Source organism: Poeciliopsis prolifica, unplaced genomic scaffold (genome assembly GCF_027474105.1).
Source record: "Poeciliopsis prolifica strain line A6 unplaced genomic scaffold, Auburn_PproV2 SCAFFOLD024, whole genome shotgun sequence".
Lineage (NCBI taxonomy): Eukaryota > Metazoa > Chordata > Actinopteri > Cyprinodontiformes > Poeciliidae > Poeciliopsis > Poeciliopsis prolifica.
The window spans coordinates 1,123,285-1,146,833 of record NW_026562399.1 but is presented as its reverse complement, the minus strand read 5'-3'; the positions used below and the strand labels follow the sequence as shown (position 1 = coordinate 1,146,833).

The 23,549-nt window shown below is 39.6% G+C and overlaps 3 protein-coding genes across 4 annotated transcripts; 2 read left to right on the top strand and 1 right to left on the bottom strand.

Moving 5' to 3' along the window:
* Window positions 1-366: 366 nt before the first annotated feature.
* On the top strand, window positions 367-3,982 carry cnot8 (CCR4-NOT transcription complex, subunit 8). The gene is made up of 7 exons (XM_055046707.1): window positions 367-474; window positions 1,345-1,555; window positions 1,761-1,954; window positions 2,059-2,220; window positions 2,322-2,466; window positions 2,559-2,669; window positions 3,460-3,982. Exons 2-7 carry the CDS (start codon window positions 1,439-1,441, stop codon window positions 3,586-3,588), a joined length of 858 nt encoding a protein of 285 aa, XP_054902682.1. The 5' UTR covers window positions 367-474; window positions 1,345-1,438; the 3' UTR covers window positions 3,589-3,982.
* A 122-nt stretch (window positions 3,983-4,104) lies between these two features.
* On the bottom strand, window positions 4,105-17,439 carry gemin5 (gem (nuclear organelle) associated protein 5). Of its 2 annotated transcripts, none has more exons than XM_055046705.1 (28): window positions 17,174-17,439; window positions 15,619-15,773; window positions 15,330-15,511; window positions 14,649-14,800; window positions 14,471-14,569; window positions 14,146-14,278; window positions 13,523-13,688; window positions 12,800-13,012; window positions 12,543-12,628; window positions 12,246-12,328; window positions 12,001-12,134; window positions 11,789-11,862; window positions 10,816-10,997; window positions 10,126-10,265; window positions 9,782-9,953; window positions 9,513-9,704; window positions 9,384-9,440; window positions 9,153-9,272; window positions 8,285-8,380; window positions 8,064-8,201; window positions 7,791-7,938; window positions 6,959-7,078; window positions 6,666-6,876; window positions 6,322-6,588; window positions 5,818-5,980; window positions 4,823-5,231; window positions 4,419-4,506; window positions 4,105-4,338 (listed from the first exon to the last, which is right to left on the bottom strand). In XM_055046705.1, the coding sequence occupies exons 1-28, from the start codon at window positions 17,313-17,315 to the stop codon at window positions 4,177-4,179; spliced, it is 4,284 nt and encodes a 1,427-aa protein (XP_054902680.1). In that variant the 5' UTR covers window positions 17,316-17,439; the 3' UTR covers window positions 4,105-4,176. The 2 variants fall into 2 exon arrangements, with proteins under 2 accessions (XP_054902680.1, XP_054902681.1); XM_055046706.1 differs by having other exon boundaries at window positions 9,384-9,437.
* Window positions 17,440-17,654: 215 nt separating this feature from the next.
* Window positions 17,655-21,266, top strand: mrpl22 (mitochondrial ribosomal protein L22). Its single transcript, XM_055046694.1, has 7 exons — window positions 17,655-17,717; window positions 17,802-17,844; window positions 18,754-18,889; window positions 18,980-19,045; window positions 19,370-19,447; window positions 19,532-19,601; window positions 20,987-21,266. The coding sequence occupies exons 1-7, from the start codon at window positions 17,693-17,695 to the stop codon at window positions 21,193-21,195; spliced, it is 627 nt and encodes a 208-aa protein (XP_054902669.1). The 5' UTR covers window positions 17,655-17,692; the 3' UTR covers window positions 21,196-21,266.
* The last annotated feature ends 2,283 nt before the right edge of the window (window positions 21,267-23,549 follow it).

Below are 23,549 nucleotides of genomic sequence, written 5' to 3'. Positions count from 1 at the left end.
GTCATTATCAGTTTAAAATACAGTCCAGTATATTAAGGCAACATACAAGTTTAAAAATATTAAAGCATCTTCATCCAAACAGCCAGGGTTTATATCACTAAAAATGTTCAATGCAGGAGCAGTATGTGTGTTATAGATTTGTTTGTAATTTTAAAAATATTTTATTTAAAAAGAACAAACATATCAGTAGGCACGGAGAAAAAAATTAGAAACGGTAACAAATATGTATATCAATCCATATGAAACACTCACAAGAAATCAGAAAAAACAGTGTGCTTCTGTAAACTAAGACTTGAATTTGTTCTCGTATTTTAACTGTTGAGTACGTATTGAGGGGCTATGAGATTTCACGTCATCAGGCAAACACTCCCTGTCAGCAGGTGGTGCTGCTGTGCGTTTTGAAAACGAAGAGGCAAAAAAACGAATAAGAAAACACCAACCAGGCTGACAGGCTTCGATTGAAGAAAACACAAGGTACAATTAGATTTTAATCATTTTTTCAACGTCAATGTATTATCCTTACGGTAAATAAAGCTCAAGTACAAGACGCGGAGGAGTGGAACAGGGAAGCGCTTCTTATTTCCTTTTTGTTTTTGTGCCGCTTCCAGTCGAAGGTTAGCTTCGATGCTAAGCTAAATGCTAGTGTCTCCGTCGTTGCGTCGTTTGTTTTTGTTTCAAACTGGTCGCTTACAGTGAATTTAATGAATTTCGTGTAAGCATACTCCTGCGAATGGCTTGGAGTTAACAGTTTTCTTTGCATTTGGTGCTTTCAAGTTGAATTTGAACTAACTAAGCTAACGGTTGCTCTTTCTGCTGTCATGGCAACAGGATGAGCAAATTCTTATGCTATTTCATCTAATCTGTTTAATCTAAATGTTGGGCATTACATCTTGATGATGATTAAACACGAGAAAAGTAAAATGATGACGTATATCAAATAGGATAAAAGTATAAAAGGTTCTAAATGAAAAAGTTGTTGTGCATTAATAATAATGGAGCTAGATTTTTCTTAACCTCAGTTCTACAGGCTTTCTGGCGGTTTTGTGATGTCATGTTTTGCTCCATTTTTGTCCAGTTTTTGAATCAGGTATGCCAGCCCATGATGTTTGTTTCAAATATAGAAACAGTTATAGTTATAAAACAGAGTCATTTTATATCTCCACGTTTATGCATTGAAAGATATATTTATAATCTTGATACAGGTGCGTCAGAGAAGATAAGTTTTCCAGGTGTTTTTACAGACTGGAATGTAATTGGTTTGAGTTTATATTGCAGGTTTTTCTGCATGTTCACTGCAGAAAAAGGGGCAGACTAGCTGACATTTTCCTTTCCTTCTTCTTCCAGGATTGTTCCTCTTTTCTGTATCGGATTCACTCTTTGCTTCCCACTGAGTGCCACAGGACTGCTGGGATTTTAGCTTCTCATCCCACCCACCAACATGCCAGCTGCACTTGCAGATTCCAGTCAGATCATCTGTGAAGTCTGGGCGAGCAATGTGGAAGAAGAGATGAGAAAGATCAGACAGATTATCCAAAGCTACAACTACGTCGCCATGGTGAGAGTTTTGACTGTTGGTTCAGCAAAATACATTTTATGTACATGCATCCTAAGCTGTTAATAATCAGCTGATCCACTCTATGCTCACAAATCCAAACCTAAACTATACCTGAACTAGTCCTATTTACTTTCCTTGGAGAAATTAGATGAAGTGGTTGACTCTTGTCACTTTGATAGATCAGTGATGTTTACGTCTCACACAGGACACAGAGTTCCCTGGGGTTGTTGTGCGGCCAATCGGAGAGTTTCGCAGCACGGTGGACTACCAGTACCAGCTACTGAGGTGCAACGTGGACCTCCTGAAGATCATCCAGCTCGGACTCACGTTCATGAACGAGGATGGCACTTACCCTCCAGGCACAACGACGTGGCAGTTCAACTTCAAATTCAACCTCACGTAGGTGGAAAACCATTTCCCTGGTGATTCAGTGTGAACAAAATATCTTTTGATGACAAAGGTTTAATTTTGTTTGTATAATGTGATGTTGATCTTCTCCTCAGAGAAGACATGTATTCGCAGGACTCCATCGACCTGCTGCAGAACTCTGGCCTCCAGTTCAAAAAACACGAAGAAGAAGGAATTGACACGCTGTACTTTGCAGAGCTCCTCATGACGTCCGGCCTGGTACTTTGTGAAAACGTTAAGTGGCTCTCCTTCCACAGGTTGGCTGGTTTTAAACTTTTTTTTTCTTTTAAACCTAGCAGATGTAGCCCCTGTGATTCGAATGTATTGTGATGAACTTTCTCATCTTCGATTTTTTTAGTGGTTACGATTTTGGCTATCTGGTGAAGCTTCTGACTGATGCTCGGCTTCCTGAGGAGGAGCATGACTTCTTTCAGATCCTCAACTTGTTTTTTCCTGCAATCTACGACGTCAAGTACCTGATGAAGAGCTGCAAAAGTCTCAAGGTTTGCTGAAATGGCTAACCATGTCTTATATTTGGTCCAGTTTGGTCACTGGAGAAGCCAGGATTCACCCGCCTGCTGTGTTTGTGCTGCAGGGAGGCCTGCAGGAAGTAGCTGATCAGCTGGAGCTGAAGAGGATCGGACGGCAGCATCAGGCCGGATCCGACTCGCTGCTCACAGGGATGGCTTTCTTCAGGATGAAAGAGGTAAATTGAGCCTCAACCTTGGAAGATATGCAACTAAAGTAGCCCTCTGTATTTATACATTTTTGAAATTGTTCTGTACAGTGAGTATTAATGAGACAGATAAGGTAAAAAGTATGAGTTGACCTTTTTCTATCTTTAAAGTTCATTTAACAAGTTATTTTTTTTTCTTTTAATGATATTTGACGTTTCACCAAAACCAGACTTTTTTTTTTTTTTTGCTAAAATCCTAAGCAGAAACGAAAAGGGTCAAAAATAGAATGATTTGCCCTGAGAGTCTGAGTTGTTTTGATTTAATGGCACAATCAGAGTTTTGTGTAAAATATGTTTTGCCTTTGATTTGTTTGTATTTGGAGCAGATACAAGGAGAACTTTCTGAACTTACTGTAAAACAGTATTTTTACCATTTTCAACAAGCTAGAAATTAGCTCAACATTCCTCATCAACTGTGTAAATAAGAGTGTTGGGGTGAATTCCCTGGAGTAATTGTACCTTTACCTCAATTATCAGATTCCCTAAAAGCTACCAACATTTCCTGTCTTTTTTTGGAACAAACGTTTAAAGCTCTAAAGAGTAAAACTGATAACCTTTGTTTTCTTTACGCACTCCTGTTCTCTAACAGTCATTTCCTCTTCAGGAAGTGATTGTTAACTCGTTTTTGTCAGCTGAAGTCCATGATCCTTCAGAATCTGTTTATCAGAACTTCTTGAAAGGGAAAATAAAAATGAATTCAGGTTAGTTGAAAACTTTAGCACAGCCCTGTTTTTAATTTAAGCTGTTCTTGTCTTTGCAGCTTTTCTTTGAAGACCACATCGACGACGCCAAGTACTGCGGACGGCTGTACGGCCTGGGATCTGGATCCAGCCAGCCACAGAACGGGCTCTCCGGGTCGGGACAGGAGGAGACCAACAACAAACACTGAGTGCCTGCTCAGCTTCGTTCGTTTAAAAAAAAAAAAAAAAAAAAAAAAAAAAAGATTTCTGCTCTCCAACAAGGAACTTGTGTGAACATGTCCGAGCGACTTTTTCAGTGGACTCAGAGCGGGAACAGATCCCTTAGCGGCCAACTCGTTTCTTTCCATGTCACTTTTTAGCCGAGTCTCAGGCCAAACAAGTCGGATCAATTTTTTTTAATGTGTTTGTTTTTACAGTGTGGGACCAGCGCCTGACATCCTGGGATTTTAAAGACTTCTCAGACAAATTTCCTCAACCCCTTTTTTTTCCCCCCTGCAGGGATTTATTTTTTTAAGTTGATGCTGGAAGGGCCTATAAATTAAAATGTATAATTTCAACAAAAATTAAAAATGTTTTAGCTCATTCTGAGTGAGGTAAATGCTCTGTGAGTTCAGTCGTTTTCTGCTTCCAGGTTTGTTGAAAACATAAGATTTTATCTTCCGACCAGGTAAAGGGCGTTGAATGTAGTTTGACTCGACTCAGGATCTGTTTCAAAGATTTATTTCATTTCCAAAAAAGCTGTGCAAGTGAAGTGTTTCTGTCTGAAGGAAACCAGATCACATCAGGAATCTTCGGGAGGCTTTCAGGACAGGCAGACTGGTTCCGTATTTTTGGAGCAGATCTTTGGCCTGTTGTCTAAGGACCTCTGAGACGGAAGACGACTTGTCAAGATGCAAGAGAAGAAGGCAACATTCCACCACATCTGGACGAGGAAACATCTGCAAGACAAAAACATCCAAAGGAGTTGTCCTTTTCTTGGAATAGTTGGTATCAATTCTTGCCAACCAACTTTAATTACCTTGATTGTGTTGGGAATGTTTTCCAGGGTCTGTTGGAGTTTGAACATCTTTGAGGATAAAGACAGGAAAGTCTCTTCCTCTTGAGATCTGCAAAAACATCAGGAAGAAGAGCAACTTTGGTCTGAAATGTTCCAAAGAATTTGACTTCAAGACAAACATCAAGTAAAACTAAAACCAGCTCCGCCATACAAGTCAAGTGTTATTACATCTAGGGTTGGGACTTTTAAAGATACAGTAACCTTAATGACAGACTTAACACAGCTGCTGAATTGTACAAATATGAGGCAAAGCTTAATAAAATGTGAAACCTGATGAGGACATTTTGTTTAATTGAGACCTTTTTATATTTTAAGAGACACTTCTCCAGATAAAGCAAATGGAAATAAGTGAGAACAATCCTGACCGTTGCTCAACGTCTGAGGTTGCTGTCCGAAATAAACTGCCTTCCTGTTGATTCCCAGAGTCCGTCCGTCCATCCCGGACACGGCTGTGCTGCAGAACCATGGTGGACAGTCGCTCCTGGGTCTCTCTCACTGACCTCTGAGTGGCCTGACAGGCGGCATGAGGCTCTGACAGAAGCACTGATGGCTCAAAGTCCAGTCCTTGAGAGCACTGTTCTTTCAACTCCACTGCTCCTGCCTCGTTGTTCGGCTCGTTATTGCTGCAGAAGCCAGGTCCGTTTTGGACCACCGAGTCCCTCCACCAGCACTCATACAGACGGTGGTAACAAACGACTGCCTGCAGACTGCCAGCTTCGGCTTCAGAGAGGTGGAGTGTTTTGGAATGTTTCCTAGAAAATATCCTGACATCACCTGTATGACAAACCAATCAATTAGTTTATGTCAAGGCTGGAAGGTAAATTAATCTTATCCATTAATCTAATTTTCAGAACATCTGGATTTTTCTCATTAGTTCAGAGTGATGTCAACACAACCAAAGCCACCATCTTGCTTGGGAAGCTGCCTTATATTTGCACTATAAATTCAGGTATACTATAAGAATGTGGTCATATTACAAGAATACAGTAGACTGACATTAACGTTGAAATAATAGAAGAATTAGGTCATTTTACAAAAACTCAACTTTTTTTTTATTAAAATGACTTCTCCTATTTAAGAAGTCCTTCTAGTAAAGTTGCATTTATTCTGCTAATGACTATATTTTCATAATTAAAGACTCTTGTAGCACAACTCTAAGGAGGGATGACTGAAATAAGTCACTTTTGAAAATAGTTTCTGTCATCTTAACAAAAAATAAATAAGTACAAATCTGATCTGGTCTAAAAAAGAATCTAATTTTACTGTAAAGCTATATCACTCAACTCTTAACTATTATTAACTGAAATCTCTAGAATTATTTCAAACCAGCTTAAATAAAAGCTTGAAGTAGTACTGATACCCTCTGGGAACAGCAGCCGGCAGAACGCAGCAGAGACCTCAAAGTGTCCAGAGTCTCTGATCCAAGCTGCAGCCTGCCACAGCTCCGACATCAGCCGCTCGTCGTCGCTCAGCAGCCAGCTGAGCAGCGAGCGCGTCAGATGAACCGAGGAGTACAGCAGGACCTGAACATGGACAGAAATGGGTTTGTATAATGAACTGATACAAAATAATTAACTTACGATTAAAGGTTTCATAGGTCAAAATGAGCTCCAATCAATTAAAGCCTTCTTAGACATGATTCCAGTGTTGTAGTTTGGCCTCCAACCAGAAGCAGAGGTGGTTGATGCAGGAAAAAAAAATGGCAGAGCCAAACCAGAACAAGAAAGAAAAGTTTCAGCATTTAGCCACCACTGATCTGTATGTATTGTATGTATCTGTTTCAAATATTTGTATTTTCATTTTTTAATTTAGCAACCCAAGAGTTTTCTGTTTTGTGAATGCTCTCTGTGGTCTTGGAGTGAACCTGTCTGAGAGGAATGCTGGCGCTCCGTGCTGGAGTCTCCACAGACTTCAGCTCTTCCAGAAGCGTACTGATGCTCCGATCTCCAGCTGAATTCAGGCAAACATTAAACTCTTTTTCCCAGATGTCTCTCGTTCTGTCCTGCAAGGTATTGGAACCATTCAGGGTCGCCCACCCATGAGTGGAGACGGAGGAAGCTGGGTCGAGGACGCCGGAGTCCGCCAGCGCCGCGGCCAGCAGCTCAGCCACACACAGATGGAGCCGGTGGGCCTGCAAGACACAAACTGCCACATTAAATCCTCTGAATGCAAACAAATGAGTGGTTTCAGGATATCACAGACTCTGACCAGCAGGGGGCTCTGCGAGCCTAGAACCTCTTGCGCTCCGACCCAGTCCTGAGCAGCTGCCAGGTCTTTAGAGCATCTTAGAGCCAGTGTCTGGCCCAGAACTTCCTCTCCGGAGATTCTCGCCAAATCAGCCGCCGTCCTCAGAGACGGGGCGTCGTTCTTCCTGGCAATGACTTTGGCTGCGTCAAAACTGCAGCCGGCACCGAGGTAACTGAGCAGGAGGAGGAGAGAAAATATAAACCCAGAATTCAGATTGTGAATTCTGGGTTTAGTTCTGTGGACCTGCTTCTGACCATTTAGCGGCAGCAGATAAATGTCCGTCTTTCTCCAGCACAGCAGCCCAGAATGTGTAGAGATCTTTCAGCAGAGGCTGGTCTGCAGGGAGCCGGGCTTTCACCAGAGCAATGGCCTCCCTGAGGAACACCAGACCAGATGCAGGAACAGTACAAAAATCAACAGCATTAAAACTAAAGTTTGTGCCATAAATATTCTGCTTCTCTCTGTGCTTTTAGAAGAGAATTTATGTCACTTATTTTTAAGCTTTTATTTATTTATTTGAACCTTCTTGTGTTTGGAACCACTCCTTAGATCCAGTTGCTAAATTACAGTATAGTCCCACCACCTCCATTATTTCAGTTGAAACATCTTCAGCAAAAGAAACTGAGGTGGATTAGCAGTGCTTGCTAACAACTGACTCATCTAGGACATGTTACTGTGAATTAGTCTGTTCTGCCCAGATGTCGAGCTATATCATGACAATCATGAAACTGTCCTACAGCAACGGTCTTCAGTCAGAAGTCACTTCAGATTTATTCTGAGACTGACTGCTACTGCAGATTCTTCCTGCCCACAACATCACCATTCACAACACCTTTGAGATGAGCTTCTTCAGGAGATCAGTAAAATAAAGGAACATGAATTTCCACAATAAACTCAATCTTGTACACCCATTTCTTATTTTATAAAGTCTTTGAAGCCACATGTTGTGCAGTTACCCTACTCTACAAAAATTACTAAAAATGGAACCTAGTGCCCATGATGAGTTGATGTAAACTTAAATTAAACAGAGAGTGACAGTAAGTTCCACAGACATCCTTGTGTGTATGAATTGTGGGAGACATGAACCTGTAGAGCTTGTTGGACCTCAGCAGGTCCACAGCCTCGTACAGCTTGTTGATGGACAGCAGGTGTGACGCCGCCTTCAGGAACTGCTCCTGCAGACACAGCTGCTTGACAAAGGCCTCCACCGTACGGCTCCACACCTCGAAGCCAGCTGCACAAGAAGAAAATAAAACCAAACTGTTTTATACTGGAATAAATGTAAAATTCTCCTGTTCACCACTAGAGGGAACCCTTGTTCACAACAATAAAAACAGTCTGCTGAGGTGAAGCTGTTACCCATGGGAGCGATGGAGAGCAGGTGGTCATTGAGCTCTCCTCTCTCTGTGGCAAGCTGCAGCGCCCCCTGCAGGTCTCCACTCCACAGCCGCAGATACACCACAGAGTCGTAGTGGCCCGCCTCCACGTGGCTCTCCTCTAAACAAGAGAAGAAAAATAGTTCAGGCTTTGACTCTGAACTTCTTAACATTCAGCAGCTGAAGAAGAGAAATCCCACAAACCTTCAGCCTCAAACATGCGGTACAGAGCCTCTCTGTCATGAAATAGACCCAAGTGGATATAATCTCCTTGGCCAGGGACACAGCCTGCAGGTGGCGCTAAAAACACAAAAACGCTTTCATGAACAGGTCTTTGACCATTTTGTATGTAGTGACAAAGTTTAATGCGCAAGTCAAAATATAGAACCTTAAGTACAGTACCTAGCAATAAATATTCACATCCCTTGAACCTTTCCACAAAATGTGTCTTTATGTGACATAGAAATACAAAGTAGTGCAAACTGTTCATCTAATTGCTTTCAGACGTCACCAAATTATTAAACAGAATCAAGCTGTGTGTAATTGAAATCCAGATTTCTATTTGTTAAGTTTTCTGAAATGTAGAGGTGCAACGGCTTACAGTTTTCTGGACAATGCTGATTTTGATTTTGGCCGATATACAAAAAGTCGCAAAAATATGTGCAAAACACAAGACGCTTAGTTCCAACTCACTAATAACTTTTATTGTTATAAAAGTGAAAACAGTGTGGTGATGACTGTGAACTGCTGATTTTCAGACCTCTGTGATGGTAAACAAGCTCAGTTTCTCATTTAAGTATTGGAAAACTGCAGCTCTCTCAAAATTAAGGAAATCATGTCTGATCAATTGCTGCACCACGACTGAAAAGTATTTTCAATGTCATTCAAATCAGCTGCTTGGTATTCTTTCTTTAAAAACATAAAACCAAATGAATGAAACCAACCAATCAGATGCCTTTAGGTATGGAGACAGATCAACAGGTGAATAGTTCGTTTTGGTTTAGTTTAAGAACTTGTAAATATTTCTCTAGATGGATTAAAGCCATGAACCCTCTGACTTTAAGCTTCTCACCACTGCAGTGTTTGACTGAAGCCAGAGTCAGGCAGTCCTGCAGCAGCTCCTCTTTGGGCCGGTGGTCCATGGATGTGCTGAGAGGCAACATGGAGCGAGGCTTCTTCTTCTTCATCAGGTCTGGAGAGGCATCATTATGAGATATTGAGCAGTTATTTACAATGGAGGAATGGATTATTCATAACCAAGCTGTTCAGTTCTTCATGTTTCAGAAAAGATGAATCCACCCACCTGGTTTGTCTTTAGGTTTTGCAGCAGGAGTGGATTTCCTTGGTGCCTCATTAACTGCTAAGAATAACAAAATTGTTTCATATAAAATAATAATTAATAAGCTCCATTTACTGTACATTGTTCACATACCAGCTGGAGATTCCAGACTGTTAGCTGATCTGACTTCTTCCTCTTCGTCTTCCTCAGACAGACCCTGCTCTGACTGCTTTCCTTCAGTCGCCGGCTCGCCGTTGATCTTCGGCTCTGCCTGTCCAACAGATCCTGACGTCATCTTGTTCTTCTTCTTCTGCTTCTTTTCCTGCATCAGGACCATCTTCTTCCCTGAGATTAAATGGCGGCACGGTGTAACAGAAAGCCGTTTGTCTTGGCACACAGATCTTCTTCATGTCCGTGTTTACCTTTAGGAGGTTTGATGAATTCCTGCTGGGAGACTTTCCATTCCTGGACTGTGAAGTCTTTCCCTCCAGTCCAGATCACATCTGGATCCGCTGGAGACCAGTCCACACACATCAGATACCCAGTGTGACCGCGGTAGTTGGAGACAGCTGCTTCCTCTAGGACGTCCCACACCTATATGGAGAGACACCATTAAATATCACTGTCCAACAAAATAAATAAATAAATAAATAAATAAAATACTAATATCTCCCTATACTTTCTTCTTCAAACCTGGAAAATATTTAATTCTATATAGTTCAGGACTGCATAGAAGTAAAGTACCCAGATACATGTCCAGACTGACCTGAGCCGTGCCGTCATACGAGGCGGTGACGAGTCGGCCGCTGTGGTGCGGACTCCAGGCCACGCTGGTGATTTTAGCAGTGTGACCACAGAGCCGGCGGTACGGCTCGGTCAGCACCGCCGGGCTCTCTGGAGGATTCTCTGCAGAAAGAGAGATGATCAAATATATGCTCCCCAAAGCTAGATGAAAGAAATAAACTAAACTTTGACTCCATATGAAAGAAAACTAAATCTACAAATTAAAACAGATTTAGTTAAATATGTGCAAAACACAAGACGCTTAGTTCCAACTCACTGAGCATTCAAAAAAGCAACAAAACTTGTTTCCCCTCTACTTTTCCCTGATACGATGGCACCCTGAGAGGAGAGCCAATATCAAAAAAACGAAGATGCTTCAGAATATCAGTTGATTTTCAGCATACATGCAATCATTTTGTAAATACCCTCTACCTCAGCGGTACCTGGTTGTATTGGAAACAATACAACCAGGTACTTAATTATGTATTTACTTTTTTTGTTGTTGTATGTTTGTGTTTATGACTTCACTGATTAAACTTTAGTTCAGGATATTGTATTGTGAATGTTATTGTGTAAAGACGAAAGGTCTCAGTATCAGTGAGACGTTTAAAATGAAGTCAGAGGGAGAAGTTGTGAGAAGCATTTCTGAAAACGACAAGAAGATGTTTCCAACCAATGACAGAGCGAAGGTCGTGGATGTAGACAACGGCGTTGCTGGAGCCTGAGGCCAGCAGACAGTGGAGTTCCGGTGCAGTGCCGTGGTCATGGTGCCATCGCAGCGTGTTGATGATCTTGTGGTGCTGCTGGATGCTGCACAGCAGCAACAGACTGGGAGTCTGATACACATCAATGCTCCTGCAGGGGAAACAAAACACTCAGATGTTCAGAAGATGTGTGGATATGAATCACCCGACTCATCACAATATCATATTGATTTAATTAGACAACAATACAGTGTTTGCTGATATGTCTGTCACTATAAAATTTTATTCACAAAACTGCAATCAACATATCACATCCCCACTTAACATCTATTTCAACTCACAAAAAATAACTAAAATCTGACGACTATTTTCTCTTACAGGCATTGTAGTAAAAAGTAAAAAATTTCAAAATAAGGAAATATCTTGATGATAGAGATTGATATTTATATTTTGCATTGACGTAATTGGATCATTAATCATATACCGATATAAATCATTGCATTGCTATTCATCTAGTTTATAACAAATTCAGTTAGAAGAAATGCTATGTGATCCAGCAATGTAACTCCAGACAGAGTTGTCTCCCTTCTCCAGTGAAAACAACTAACAATTATTTATTGAAAACTAATTCTACTGAGGAAACCGAAACTATACCACCACCACCTCTTTTTTAAACCTTTTCTGGCTCAGGACAGCACAAATATCCTGAACTAAAGTTTAATCAGTGAAGTCATAAACACAAACATACAACAACAAAAAAATTAAATACATAAATATTAAAAATAAAAGAATCTCAATGACCCTCCACTACCCCCCAACTACTCTGAATTTACTGGTCCTGTTTTTGAACTTTAAATGAACACAGAAATAAATATGAAGTCTCAACAGCTCAAACAGAACTAATCTCCTCATTCTGTGAGTAAATAGATTTGAGTCACTCACCCATCCTCATTGCCGATGGCGACGACCTTCCCATCCGGCTTCCAGCTGAGGTCGGTGTGTGGAGACAACTTGTGCTGTTTGAAAGTAGGAGAGGTTCAGTAGAAGGTAGGTTTTTTAAACCCTGTTCTGTCTCGTTTTAGCTGATTATGTTCAGCTAAAAGCTACATCAGAAATGACTTAACATTTTAGTTTTGCCATCCAGATTACCCCACCTGGATGTTGTTGGTGTCTCGGATGAGCCTGTCAATGTCTGACGCCTCTCCGTTTAGCCTCGCTGGGTCGTGCTGCAGGATGACGCCCTCACCGGCACAGCTGTACAGACTGTAGCTCTGCTTTTCTTCTGCACCTAAACGTCACACAAACACGTATCACAGACCAGCTGCACTTTGGGAATCAGAAGCAAAATTTTCAGGTTAAACTTTTCTTGATTTTGATTTTAGAGTGAGCAGGGACTCACCAAACAACAGCGGGGCCACTGGGGGCCCCCAGGACAATGTGTACACAGTCTTCCTGTGATAGGAGCTCGATATCTGAGGAGGCCTTCAGGAGAACAAGCAGCCAATCAGAGAGAGAGAGAGGATGGTGAAGCTGCAGGAAAATGAGCCAAAGGGTTTGGAAGGCGAAAGACACTCTTTCAGTCTGTCTGGAATTTTATGTGGATATAAAAACACATGAAATTCACTTTTTGAACCAGCGGTCAAAAGCAATCAGGAGAAGGAGGAAGTATTACAAATCCTGCCATCGAGGATCTTACTTGTTGGAGAAAACGTCATAGATCCCAACTTTTCCATCATCGGTTCCAAAAGCTAAGGATCCCTCTTTTTTCGGGTGCCATGCCAGCTGCAATTAAAGCAAAAAGTAATTAATGTTTTTCATCTCTAGAACCTTCACTGTGAGAAAGTGGTTTTAAAAAGTTCACCTGTCACTGAGATTACAGTTTTACTGTGATCTTGTGTTTTTGAACCACACCGAGTGTTGGAAAATTTTGAGATAACCACGGCTAATTCTTACCGCTGTGACCTTGGACTTGATGCCCTGCCAGAAAGATCTGACGTCGTACTGGTTCTGGGTGCTTAGCGTATTCCACACTCGGATCAGGTTGTCCCCGACACCAAGAGCCAGACAGCCGACGCCCACCGGGGAGAAGGTCAGAGTGTAGACGTGTCCCCCCAAGGTGGGCAGGGTCCAACAGCAGCTCAGAGAGTCTAGGTCCCAGCATTTAATCTGAACCAGTGGGAAAAAAAGAGAACAACTTAATACTATTCAACCCACCTAATCTGTCTGGGGTTACTGCAGTGCAAAGAAGCACAAAATCCCAGAAGCATAAACAAACATGGATTTTATGCTGGATTAAAAAAAGAGCATTAGTTCCATTGAAATTTCTAATCTGACATAAATTTTGTCGTAAGTCTTAACAAAAAGTTTCTGATAAAACATTTATCTTTAGCTGGAGAAAAGGAACTTTTAAAGTTTCATTCACATTAAGAAGCATAAAAGCTAAATCTGTATTCCTTTTTTAAGTGAATAAAACTGAAAGAACTTTTCCCATTCTTTTTTTTCTTTTTAATGTCTTCTCCATTTTTTATTTTTAGAACAATTAGTAAAAGTTTAAAAACTCTTAGAGACAACTCGCTTTTTTCCCCAAAGACTTCACCTTTCAAAGATCAAGCAAAATAAAAGAAGGTAATTTAAAAGTAAAACTAGTTATTTTTGGGGTGGAAGCCAGGCACACACTTCTCTATCCATGGATGTGCTGATGAGAATCTCTCGGCCGTCCTGCAGCTCAACAGAACTCATGTTGAAGACGATCCGGCTGTGGTTCTGACTCTCAGACGATGTTCCAAACAGACTCCACTTCTGCTTCCCAGTCTTGGCCAAATCCCACATTGCCAACTCACCGCTGGAGTGGTAGGAACAGTTGAACAACAGGCTGAGCATTTTAGCAGAAAATAATTCAACAATATAAACACTGTCTTACGTTTGTCTGCAATATAAATAAAATAGCCTTAATATTAAATGTACTTAATTTATGACTTTGTTTCTTTGTACAGTTTCAGTTTTTGGCACAACATTTGTATTTAAAGTCCTGCTTCTTAATGCCACCCACTAATAGGGTTTCCAGAGTATTTGGAACAGAAATAGGCCGCCAACAAGTTCAACTCTTAGTTTTCTTGATAAGAGCACATGGTCCAAGTCAAAGAGTTAGTTTTGAAAATAATTCTTCAATATAGTTTTAATTAAAATATACATTTTATTTTTATTTCTGCTACTTATTCCTGAGGATTAGTAACACTCAACTTGATCTAAACATTTACGCCTCCTGCATGTCCCAACGACGCCATGAAAAAACTCTGGACCTGAAGCAGCTGGAAACAAGCTGCGTCGCTCGTCCCTTTGGCCAGTGGACGTTGAGCCAGATCCTCTCTTTCACCCCGGGGTCGACCGCAGAGCCTCTTCTCTTTAGAAATGGCAGCTTCAATGTCATCACACCTGTTAGGAGAGGAGGAGAAAACATGAAGGGATTTAGGGCTTAAATTCACTGCAGAGAAAATGTGATTTCATCCTGAAATGTCTAAACTTCCTCATTGATATTATAGGCAAACTAGAAATAAATTCAAAACTAAATACTGAATTAAAGAAAAGTTTGAAGCATTTTCATCTTTCAGAAACCTCATTGCTCACCTTTTCCCTTAGCAGTGCTCCAGATCCTCACCGTCTGGTCTTTGCTACCAGAAGCCAGGAAGCAGCCTGATTCTTCCCCAGCTGAAACTTTATTTGTTGCTGAAACATAATAAATGTGAGACTTAAATTAAAGACAAAACAGCAGGGCTTTTGACGTTTTTTGGCAGGATAAAGTTACCGTCACGGTCCTCGGCTCTCGAATAGAGTGTGTCCTCCCCGATCAGCGGAGACCACGCCAGCGAGTGAATCTCGTTGTCATGTCCTCGAAGGCGTTGCATCACCTCGCCTTTTTTACTAATGTCAATCAACACGATCATCCCGTCTTTGTACCTGCAGCAGTTTAGTTGTCGTTATTGTAACATAAGTTCCACTGAACCATTGATTTTTATTAAAAGTGACCCTTTATGCCTCCTTGAACGGGTCAGAATAATCTTTTATCCTAACCTGTTCGGATAACCTGTTCAAGGTTTTACAAAACGTTTTCATTATGTTTTTCACATAAAATTGTTCTTACATAATGAGATTTTGATCCATTTCATGCTCCTTTTAGAATGAGCTGTTCTAGGGCCTCTTGTCGCTTTAAATCTAAATAAGCCCTAGTCTTTTTATTTGCCAGGCCTGATAAAGTTTGCTGGATGCTAAGTAACGGGGTTGAGGTTACTGGTTGAGGGGCTGGGCTCTGCTGGGGTTGCTAGGTAGACATGTCTCTTGATTGTGACTCAATATTCAAGAGATTTTTGAAATGGCTCATTTTGTAACCAAACTTCTACTTTAGTTTGAATTTTAAGCTCTGTAAGACCTTACAAAGCCACCATCCTGAAGTTTAAACTGAGAAGAGATGTAATAATGATCTACCAACCCAATAGCCACAGACTTCCAGCTGTGAGGAGAACAGGTGAGGCAGAAGATGGTCCTCGGCTCGGGGAAGAAGCTGGACGTGTCGCCGGTGTGGAACCAGTGGCAGACCACCACTCCCTTCTCGTCACCCGACACCACCAGGTTTTTATCCGCAGGGGACCAGTGCACCGCTGAGATGGGGCTCTGCAACACACAATCCAGTATTTAGCAGAAAACTATGCCCAAGAATATCTAAAAGTTGCAGGTGAGGCAGCGGCCAGCAGAGGGCATTAGAATCATACTAAGCTAACCTGATGAGGTGCATTTTTCCTGATCAAAGTTTTGTTATTAGAGTCCCAGAAGTGTACACTGCCATCAGTGGAGGAACTGACACAAATCTGACTCTGCTCAGGGTGCTGGCAGAACGAAAAGCCAGACACCAAGTCCCTGTGGCCCACGAGTTCACCTGCAAAACACACAAAAAGCATTTCATTCATTAATGAGCCTTTAGTCTCTTGTTTTCCACTATTCAGAAATGTTGGAACTCCCCCACTCTGTAGGACCATGCAGGCTTTTCTAGGGTAGAAATCCTCCCCCTGAATACTGATATGAAACTGGCTGCTGCTGTCAAAAAAAAAGAAAAAAAAATTCCTCATTTTTAAAAATGTTTTTTTTTTTGGAGTCAAAACAAGCCTTTTTGTAAACATTTTCAAAACAGGAAAATGTGAGAAATAGAATAATTAAAACTGCTCCTGGAAACAGATTTCTGAAAACTGGTTTCAAGAAATTCTGTTAAAAGTCCAAATGAGGTTGCTTCAGTCAAAATAATAGAATGGACCAAGAAAAGTTCACAAACTCAAAATGACAGAAGTAAAAAAAGTCCTGGTGAAAAGTTCCTGTGGTAGAGACAACTACCACTCAAAGAAGAACTGAAAAAAGAAATACACACTGGTCCTGGAAAAGCTTCCTACAGTCAAACACAGTTCCAGAACACTGACCCGGTTCATGAAAAATATCTCCCTCATAGAGAGGCTGGGGGGCAGACGAGAAAGGGAATGGTTTCTGTCCAAAATACATAAATAAATGAAAATTGGATTGACCTGATTGAAAATCAAAATCAACAAGCCACGAAAAAAGAAATATGCCAAAGAAGCTTGGCCAGCGAAGAAACCCACCCCTTCACTTCTCATCTAACCAGTTTTATAACACTGCTGACTCAGGTTCCCAGCAGGACCATCCTAGGGACAGTGAGGTGGAGCTCTTCACCTCTGTTTTTATTTGTTTTATTATATGAGTCCAAAATACACAACACATCCTCCACAAACTACATAGACAGCAAAAGTATTTAGTTTTTGGGACATTAGGGAAAGAGGGAAAAAGAGGGAAACAGTGGGTATAAAAGATTGAATTATTAGAAAAAATGTCCCGCAGAAGAGAAAAAAATTGGGACTGAATAATTGCCCCATTAAAACATTATGTGGTTTTTGTGAAATGTTCCAGTGGGTCAGGGGGTCCCTCTGCAGTTCTCCAGCTCTGGTGACAGTTTCAGCTGAGTCTCTGCTCCAACACAGCTGTTCAGCACGTCATGATTAATAAATAAAATAATATTGAGGTTGCAGAATCTAAACATTAAGGTTATAAATTAAGGCTATAATATCTAGACTAAATATCAGTTGCAAAAAGATGCCTAAATGTAAAAGCACCCAAACAGATAACAGAATTCCAAGCAACTTAAGAAACAGTCATTAAAGTTGCCACAAGGAAAAATATACCGTGGAAAAAGTTCAAAGCAGATTTTTGAACAAATTCTCCCACAGACCTCATCACTAAGCCTCGTGATTTGTGGAGTTGTGAGAACAGACTCACCTGTAACCCTGCATGAAGCAGCAGAAACCTCAATCAGGTAGATTACGCTTTTGGCTCCGACTCCAAGCAAACCGCTGCTACTGACATCACTGCAGCGCGAGCTGTACCAGTTCGGAGAGGCGGGAAGAGACCTCTCACGCATGACGCCTCAGACACTTTATATAACCGTTAAATTAATTTCATAATTTTAAGTTTAAATAAAGCAAAATAAAAACTCCTCACATGCTGCCTGGAGGGTTGCAGTCGCAACGTTAAAGAGCAGCATGTTGTCGCAAAAACCCTGTCTCGAGTACGGAATCCTAATAGGGTCAAACCGCACGGAGTTTGCCGTCATGTAAACCCGGATTTACAAGTTGTAAACAGTTTGTGTCTCCATATCAGGTGAAAAAGCTACAAAAAACTGAATTATACATTTATACGTCCATTTATACATGTAAGTATATTCACAATATTCAAACTCAATTATAGATAAACGCTGCTACCGTAAAGTTGAAGTGTGACGTCGTGAAATAATCCAATATGGCGGTGGCAATGTCAGGTCGTGGTAAGCAAACCTTATTTATTTGAAAAACGACAAATTTTTGCTTGATGTGTACTTTCTTTTTCAAATTTTGATGTTTTTTTTCAGGCGTCGCCTTCATTAGGAATATAGTTGGGTCGCTGCACTTGAGGTAAGGGCATTAAATATCTGTTAGCTGTGAAGCTGCTCTCTGAGAGGACGAACTGAATGGTTTTAATACTAATTCATGTCTGTCATTTTGTGGTAATCCTTTATTATAGCATTTGTATTTTCATCACTTCTTTAAATTGTATTTAAAAAACCAAGCACATGATATAATACAAGGCTATTTCACACTCTATGTACTATGGCAATGCAATAATCCATTTACTATGCACTATTGCACTGCGCATACTATTGCATTGTACTATGGCAATGCAATAGTAGATAGCCATAGTACATAGGCTGTGTCTTAAAAGACAGATAGAAAAGAGAAAATTAACCCAGAAAATTTCACATCTCAACATTTATTTGGAGTAGAATAATCCACCGATTAGAAATTATAGGCATAGGCTCTGTACTATCGCAGCCTAATCGGTGGATTATTCTACTCCAAATAAATGTTGAGATGTGAAATTTTCTGGGTTAAATTTTCTCTTTTCTATCTGTCTTTTAAGACTATTTTGATTACATGGATTAAACCAGTTCTGACGAGTGTAAGAAATGTGTTTTTTAAGCAGGGCATCATTTAGGGTTTCTTAAATGCAGCTTAGTAAAGATTCTATGAGCTTTTCTTTGGGAATCTTCACAAATTTTTGAAAAGCTATTAATACAACTATTAATTAATTTGAACTGACAGCTTGTCAATTAAACTAATAGTTTGTCAGCTATTTTGTTGCTTAAAGTATAGAATTAATTGTAAATGTTAAAAGTTTGAACATTTTCTCATAATTTGTTTATATTTTCAAAGCTGTCTGAACAATTTCCAAAAGTTGTAGCATATCATGCTTTTTGTAATTTACAAGGTAAATTCTGCTTCCACTAAATTTTTTGGTTCCCTCTTTCATCGCCATGATTACAGGTTGCAGGTTCTTGGTGGCGCATCGCAGCAGCTCTCATGTCTCCACACGAGCATTTCATTAGATACCAAACACTGGGAGAAGAACAACCGGAAAGTATATCCTCCTCAGCTGCCAGAGGAGCCTCGCAGACCTGCAGTGAGTCTCTTCAGTGGTTAAAATGAAGCCGTGAATGAGCAAAACACCTGGTTTTACCGTAACATTTTCCAACATGATGCTTGTCTGCAGGAAGTTTATCACAGCAGGAGGCAAATAAAGTACAGCAAAGACAAGATGTGGTATTTGGCAAAGATGGTGAGACTCGCAGCAGAAACATGGGATAAAAAAAAGTTTGGAACATTATTTTGTAAATGCATCAAAATGTAATTTGTTCATAAGAAAATGAACTGTAATCAATTTCACCTCGTGTTGTAAATATAAACAAATTAAGAGTTTGATGTTAGCAGTACAAAAACTTAAGAGTTTTCTGTCTATTTTTTCAAACTTTTTTTTTTCCAGACTGCTCTCTGCCCACATTTTAACAATCTTCACTTTATCTTTTATTAGTTAGCCTTAATTTATAGCCTTAATGTTTAGATTCTGCAACCTCAAATTAAATCTGAGTTGTGTTCCTTTCAGATCAGGGGGATGACCATCGACCAGGCTATCGCTCAGCTGGAATTCAACGACAAGAAAGGAGCGAAGATTATGAGAGAGGTTTGTGGTTGTGTCTGATTTAATTTTGGAAAAAAAAAAAAAAATGTCTGCATGAGTTTGAGAGTTTCTCGTTGCTTGTTTCAGGTTCTTCTTGAAGCTCAAGAAATGGCTGTCAAGAATCACAATGTGGAGTATAAATCCAACCTCTATGTTGGTGAGTGTCTGCAACCACAGTAAAATACATTTTTAAATATATAACCAAAAACCAATAGAAGTAAAGGACCAGTTTAGATGTAGTTTGGTCACATGCAGAGCAGGGAAGGGAATAACAGGAGATTTGCATTTCTGAAACAAATTGGTGCTCAACTGTTTTTGTAAACGACATGTAAAACCAATATTTCATTTAAAATGTTTCACAAAACAGAATTTTAAAAGATCAGAACAGAAGAGTGTAGTTGTTATAAAGTCTTAAATCCAAAAACAGTTCAGTTGCTATATTAAAGGTTTGACTAATTCAAATTTTAAACTTTGTAATTATGTAGAAGTTTAACTACTGGAGTGCAGTAATATACAAGACTGGTGGGCCATTGCCTGCTTTGGAGTGAGATGTACATTTTTCTTTGTTTTACTTTTTTTGTCTTCAGTCTACAATGCATAGAAGAAGAGAATGCAGAGACATCCCGCTGTTAGCTATTGTGCCTTTAGGACTCAGCACTGCCCCCCCTCAGTGTTGCATGGTACTTTCAGCCTCATCCTGTACATTCTCAGTACACATTTATGGCCAATTAAAAAGATTTAGGCAAATGCAACCCAAATCTGCTTTTTCTGCCCATATGCAACCCAGACCCCACTTTTTCACGGAGTCTTAACACCCCAATTCCAATTTTTTTGTTTTCACCCAAGAAAAAAATCTAATTTTTCCCTCTTCCATATGTTGAACCGGGTTGTATATGAATCAGATTGTTTTCAAATTGTCTGAAGTCTAAACGGTCATGTTGTATTTAATCTGACTTTTATGACAATAAAAGTTTGAATAACTTTGAAAACAATCCACAGATGGTGGCATCCATTCTAACTTCTGTGAACAGTTCTTTCTGTTTGATGTCTACGTTCATCATAAATCTTTACATAGAAGGCCGGTTCCAGTCACATTTAATAAACAGTATGAACAACTGCACAAAAAAGCAAATTTCAGCAAATTTACCTATCTCAATATTTTGCCCCACATTCATTAAAAATGCTATCATTTTGGAAAGTAAATTTACAGAACAATCATGTGGATTGATATTTCTCTTATTAGCATTCTACTTGTCATGATGACAGATGAGGCACTGTCAAAGTAATTTCTATCAGTTAAGAATCTGCAAAATGAAATATGACATTTCTAACAGTGGAAGCCCCTACTACAGATAAAAATACATCTTGGAACTCCCTCTCACTTTTTGTAAGGCAATGCTGTTTTTGGAAGTTTGGAATCTGTTTGAGTTTCCAAATTTTTTCTCTGCAATATTTTTAGACTGTTTTCAATTCAGAGCTACATTGGAAAATGGAAAGTCATTCCATATCTTTTCTCCGGTTGTTTCTTCTACTTCCCTTCAGCCGAGTCATTCTCCGGCAAAGGGCAGTACCTGAAGAGGCTCCGTTACCATGGCAGAGGCAGGTTCGGCATCATGGACAAGGTTCATTGTCACTACTTCGTCAAGCTGGTGGAGGGTGTGCCACCCAAAGCGGAAGAGAAGACAGGCTTTGATCAAGCCAAAGAGTACGTCCAAGGCCTCAAGAACCGGACCATCATCCACAGCCTGTAGATCACCCAGCCTTCATCTGTTATTTGTGTGTCATTTTATATTTGTAAATAAATACAAATGTATTAAAATACAATAAATTGTGATTTGTGCTTTTTATTTGATAATTTTTTTTTTAAGTTTTGATGTTTTCACTGCGGTTTCTTTTCTAAAATCAGACTCGAAATAATCAGAGGAATTCTTTCTTGACTAGTTCTGATCATTCAAGCTGTACTGGAAGCAGTTTTAATGTGCAGCCATTAGACATAATGAAGCAATAATGGTTCTTGGATCCTGTTCGTAAATACTCATTAGCAATGCATTCAGTCAACACCACTGGGTTTCTACACAGCCTAGGAAAGTATGGGATTTAATTTAGTTTGTGTCCAGGTCTGAATAAGTCCTAAAAAAGTAAAGAAAAGGAGTATAAATACCTGTACATTATTCATACGAACAGAGGAATGTGTGACCAGAACATCTCATACTTCACAAGAACCAGTGGAGAATGTCTGAGAAGTTCAAACAAGCAGAAAAAACATTACTGCACATAATTTAAGAACAAGCTACTGCTTGTATCTGATGTAACCGTTTGAAAAAAAAAAAAAAAAAACATTTTAGCCTTCCAGCATTCAAACAAGAAGATATGTCATCCTTGATTTCAGATGCAGTTTTTCCTTTTTCAGATGACTACATGACTGCATGAACAGAAGAAAATAATTTTGTTCTTTCATCTCTGGGAGAGATTTTTTTTTTTTTTTTTTTTTTTTGGTGGAGTGTAAATAGATCCCAAAAATAATTTATGCAGACTTTATTTCTCATCCTAATGTATAGCATATATGTTCATCTATCAGTCTCTTTGCTGAGATCCATTCCTATTATCTAATTTCCCATTGATACATCTACCCATCATGATTTTTACAGGTGTGATAATTGCAGAAATGTCTTGCATAAATTTGAGTAAACTTCTATACTTCATACTTTGAAAAAGACTAAAAACTCTGGAGTTGTAAGACAATAATACAATATTGGACAACATGTAGTAGTAGTAATATGTTGTCCAAGGAAGCCACCTGACAGAATCCTCCCCTCATTGTTCTCCATCATCCTGAAGAAGCACAAGGAGACAGTTGAGAGAAACAGCTTCTTTCAACAGAATTAAACTTTGGCAGAACAGAAAAACTGGACCAGGTACACTTTCCATGGAAGGAAATGAAGAAAAAGCACAGCAATAGTTACGTCATTTTGCAGTTTAACTTTTTTAAAAATATAATTGTGTACAGCACTCCCTTTATTATGCCTCTCCTCCAACAGCGGTTCATTTACAGTCATCAAAGAAAGCAGACGGAGCACAAACATCCCATTGCAGCTCTGTTTGGGAGCCTGTTTTGATCCGACAGGCGTAAATAGAGCCTTAAGTGTGTGCCAGTTGCTCTGTCACTGCTTCACCCTGATGGGTTTGGTGGTTGTGTCAGTGTGACAGCAGTCAGCACTCCTCCTTTTCCTCTGAGTCCAAAACCTGTCAGCATCACTGATCATCAGCTCGTCACTTCGACCAAAGCTCTGCAAGAAGAAGGCTCCAGGACTTTTTTAACAAAATACAGATAATGATTTAAAAAAAAATAAAAATAAAAATGATCTGTTTTAGATTGATGGACATTTTTCAATTTTAAAATGAGGTTTTATGACAGCTGGGGAAAATGTTGCTGTAGATGTCTAAAAAGAAAGAAAATTTATCTTTTTATAGACAGGACTTTTTTTTATCAGGTACATGAAGTTGAGAATGTCTGCTTCATTCTCAACTTCACTGGATCTCATGCTGAAAACAAACAGTTCAGAACAGAGTACCTGATGAGAACCCATTCAGGAATGGGGACAACATGCAAACTACATGCAGAAAAAGACTGGGGCCAAGGATCATTTTGTTGCATAGCAACATTGCTACTAATTGCTCCACTGTGCAATTAAAACAGGTCAGTAAGAATATGTTCTAGACAAGGTTTGAATTTCCAGGTGGTTAAAATATTTCAAATATTCATTTAAAATGAACATTTATCAAGGAAGAATTATATCTAATACAAATCTTTTATCGCCTGCTCGTTATTGGATGACCGAAACAAAAAGAACGAACATGAAGAGAAAGTTTCATTGATCATCTTCATTTTCTATTTTTTTTTTTTCAAAATATTTTCATTAGAGACAATCAGTCAGATTGTAATACATCTCATTGAACATTTGATGATGTAATACTGACAAAATGGTGCATTAAATAATACAATACAGTTCACTATTTTCAGGTTTGTTTTTAACAAAGAAAACATAGAAAAAAAAGAAATTCAATTGAAGTAAAAAGAAAACAAGCTAGCAGAAACAAAACTAAC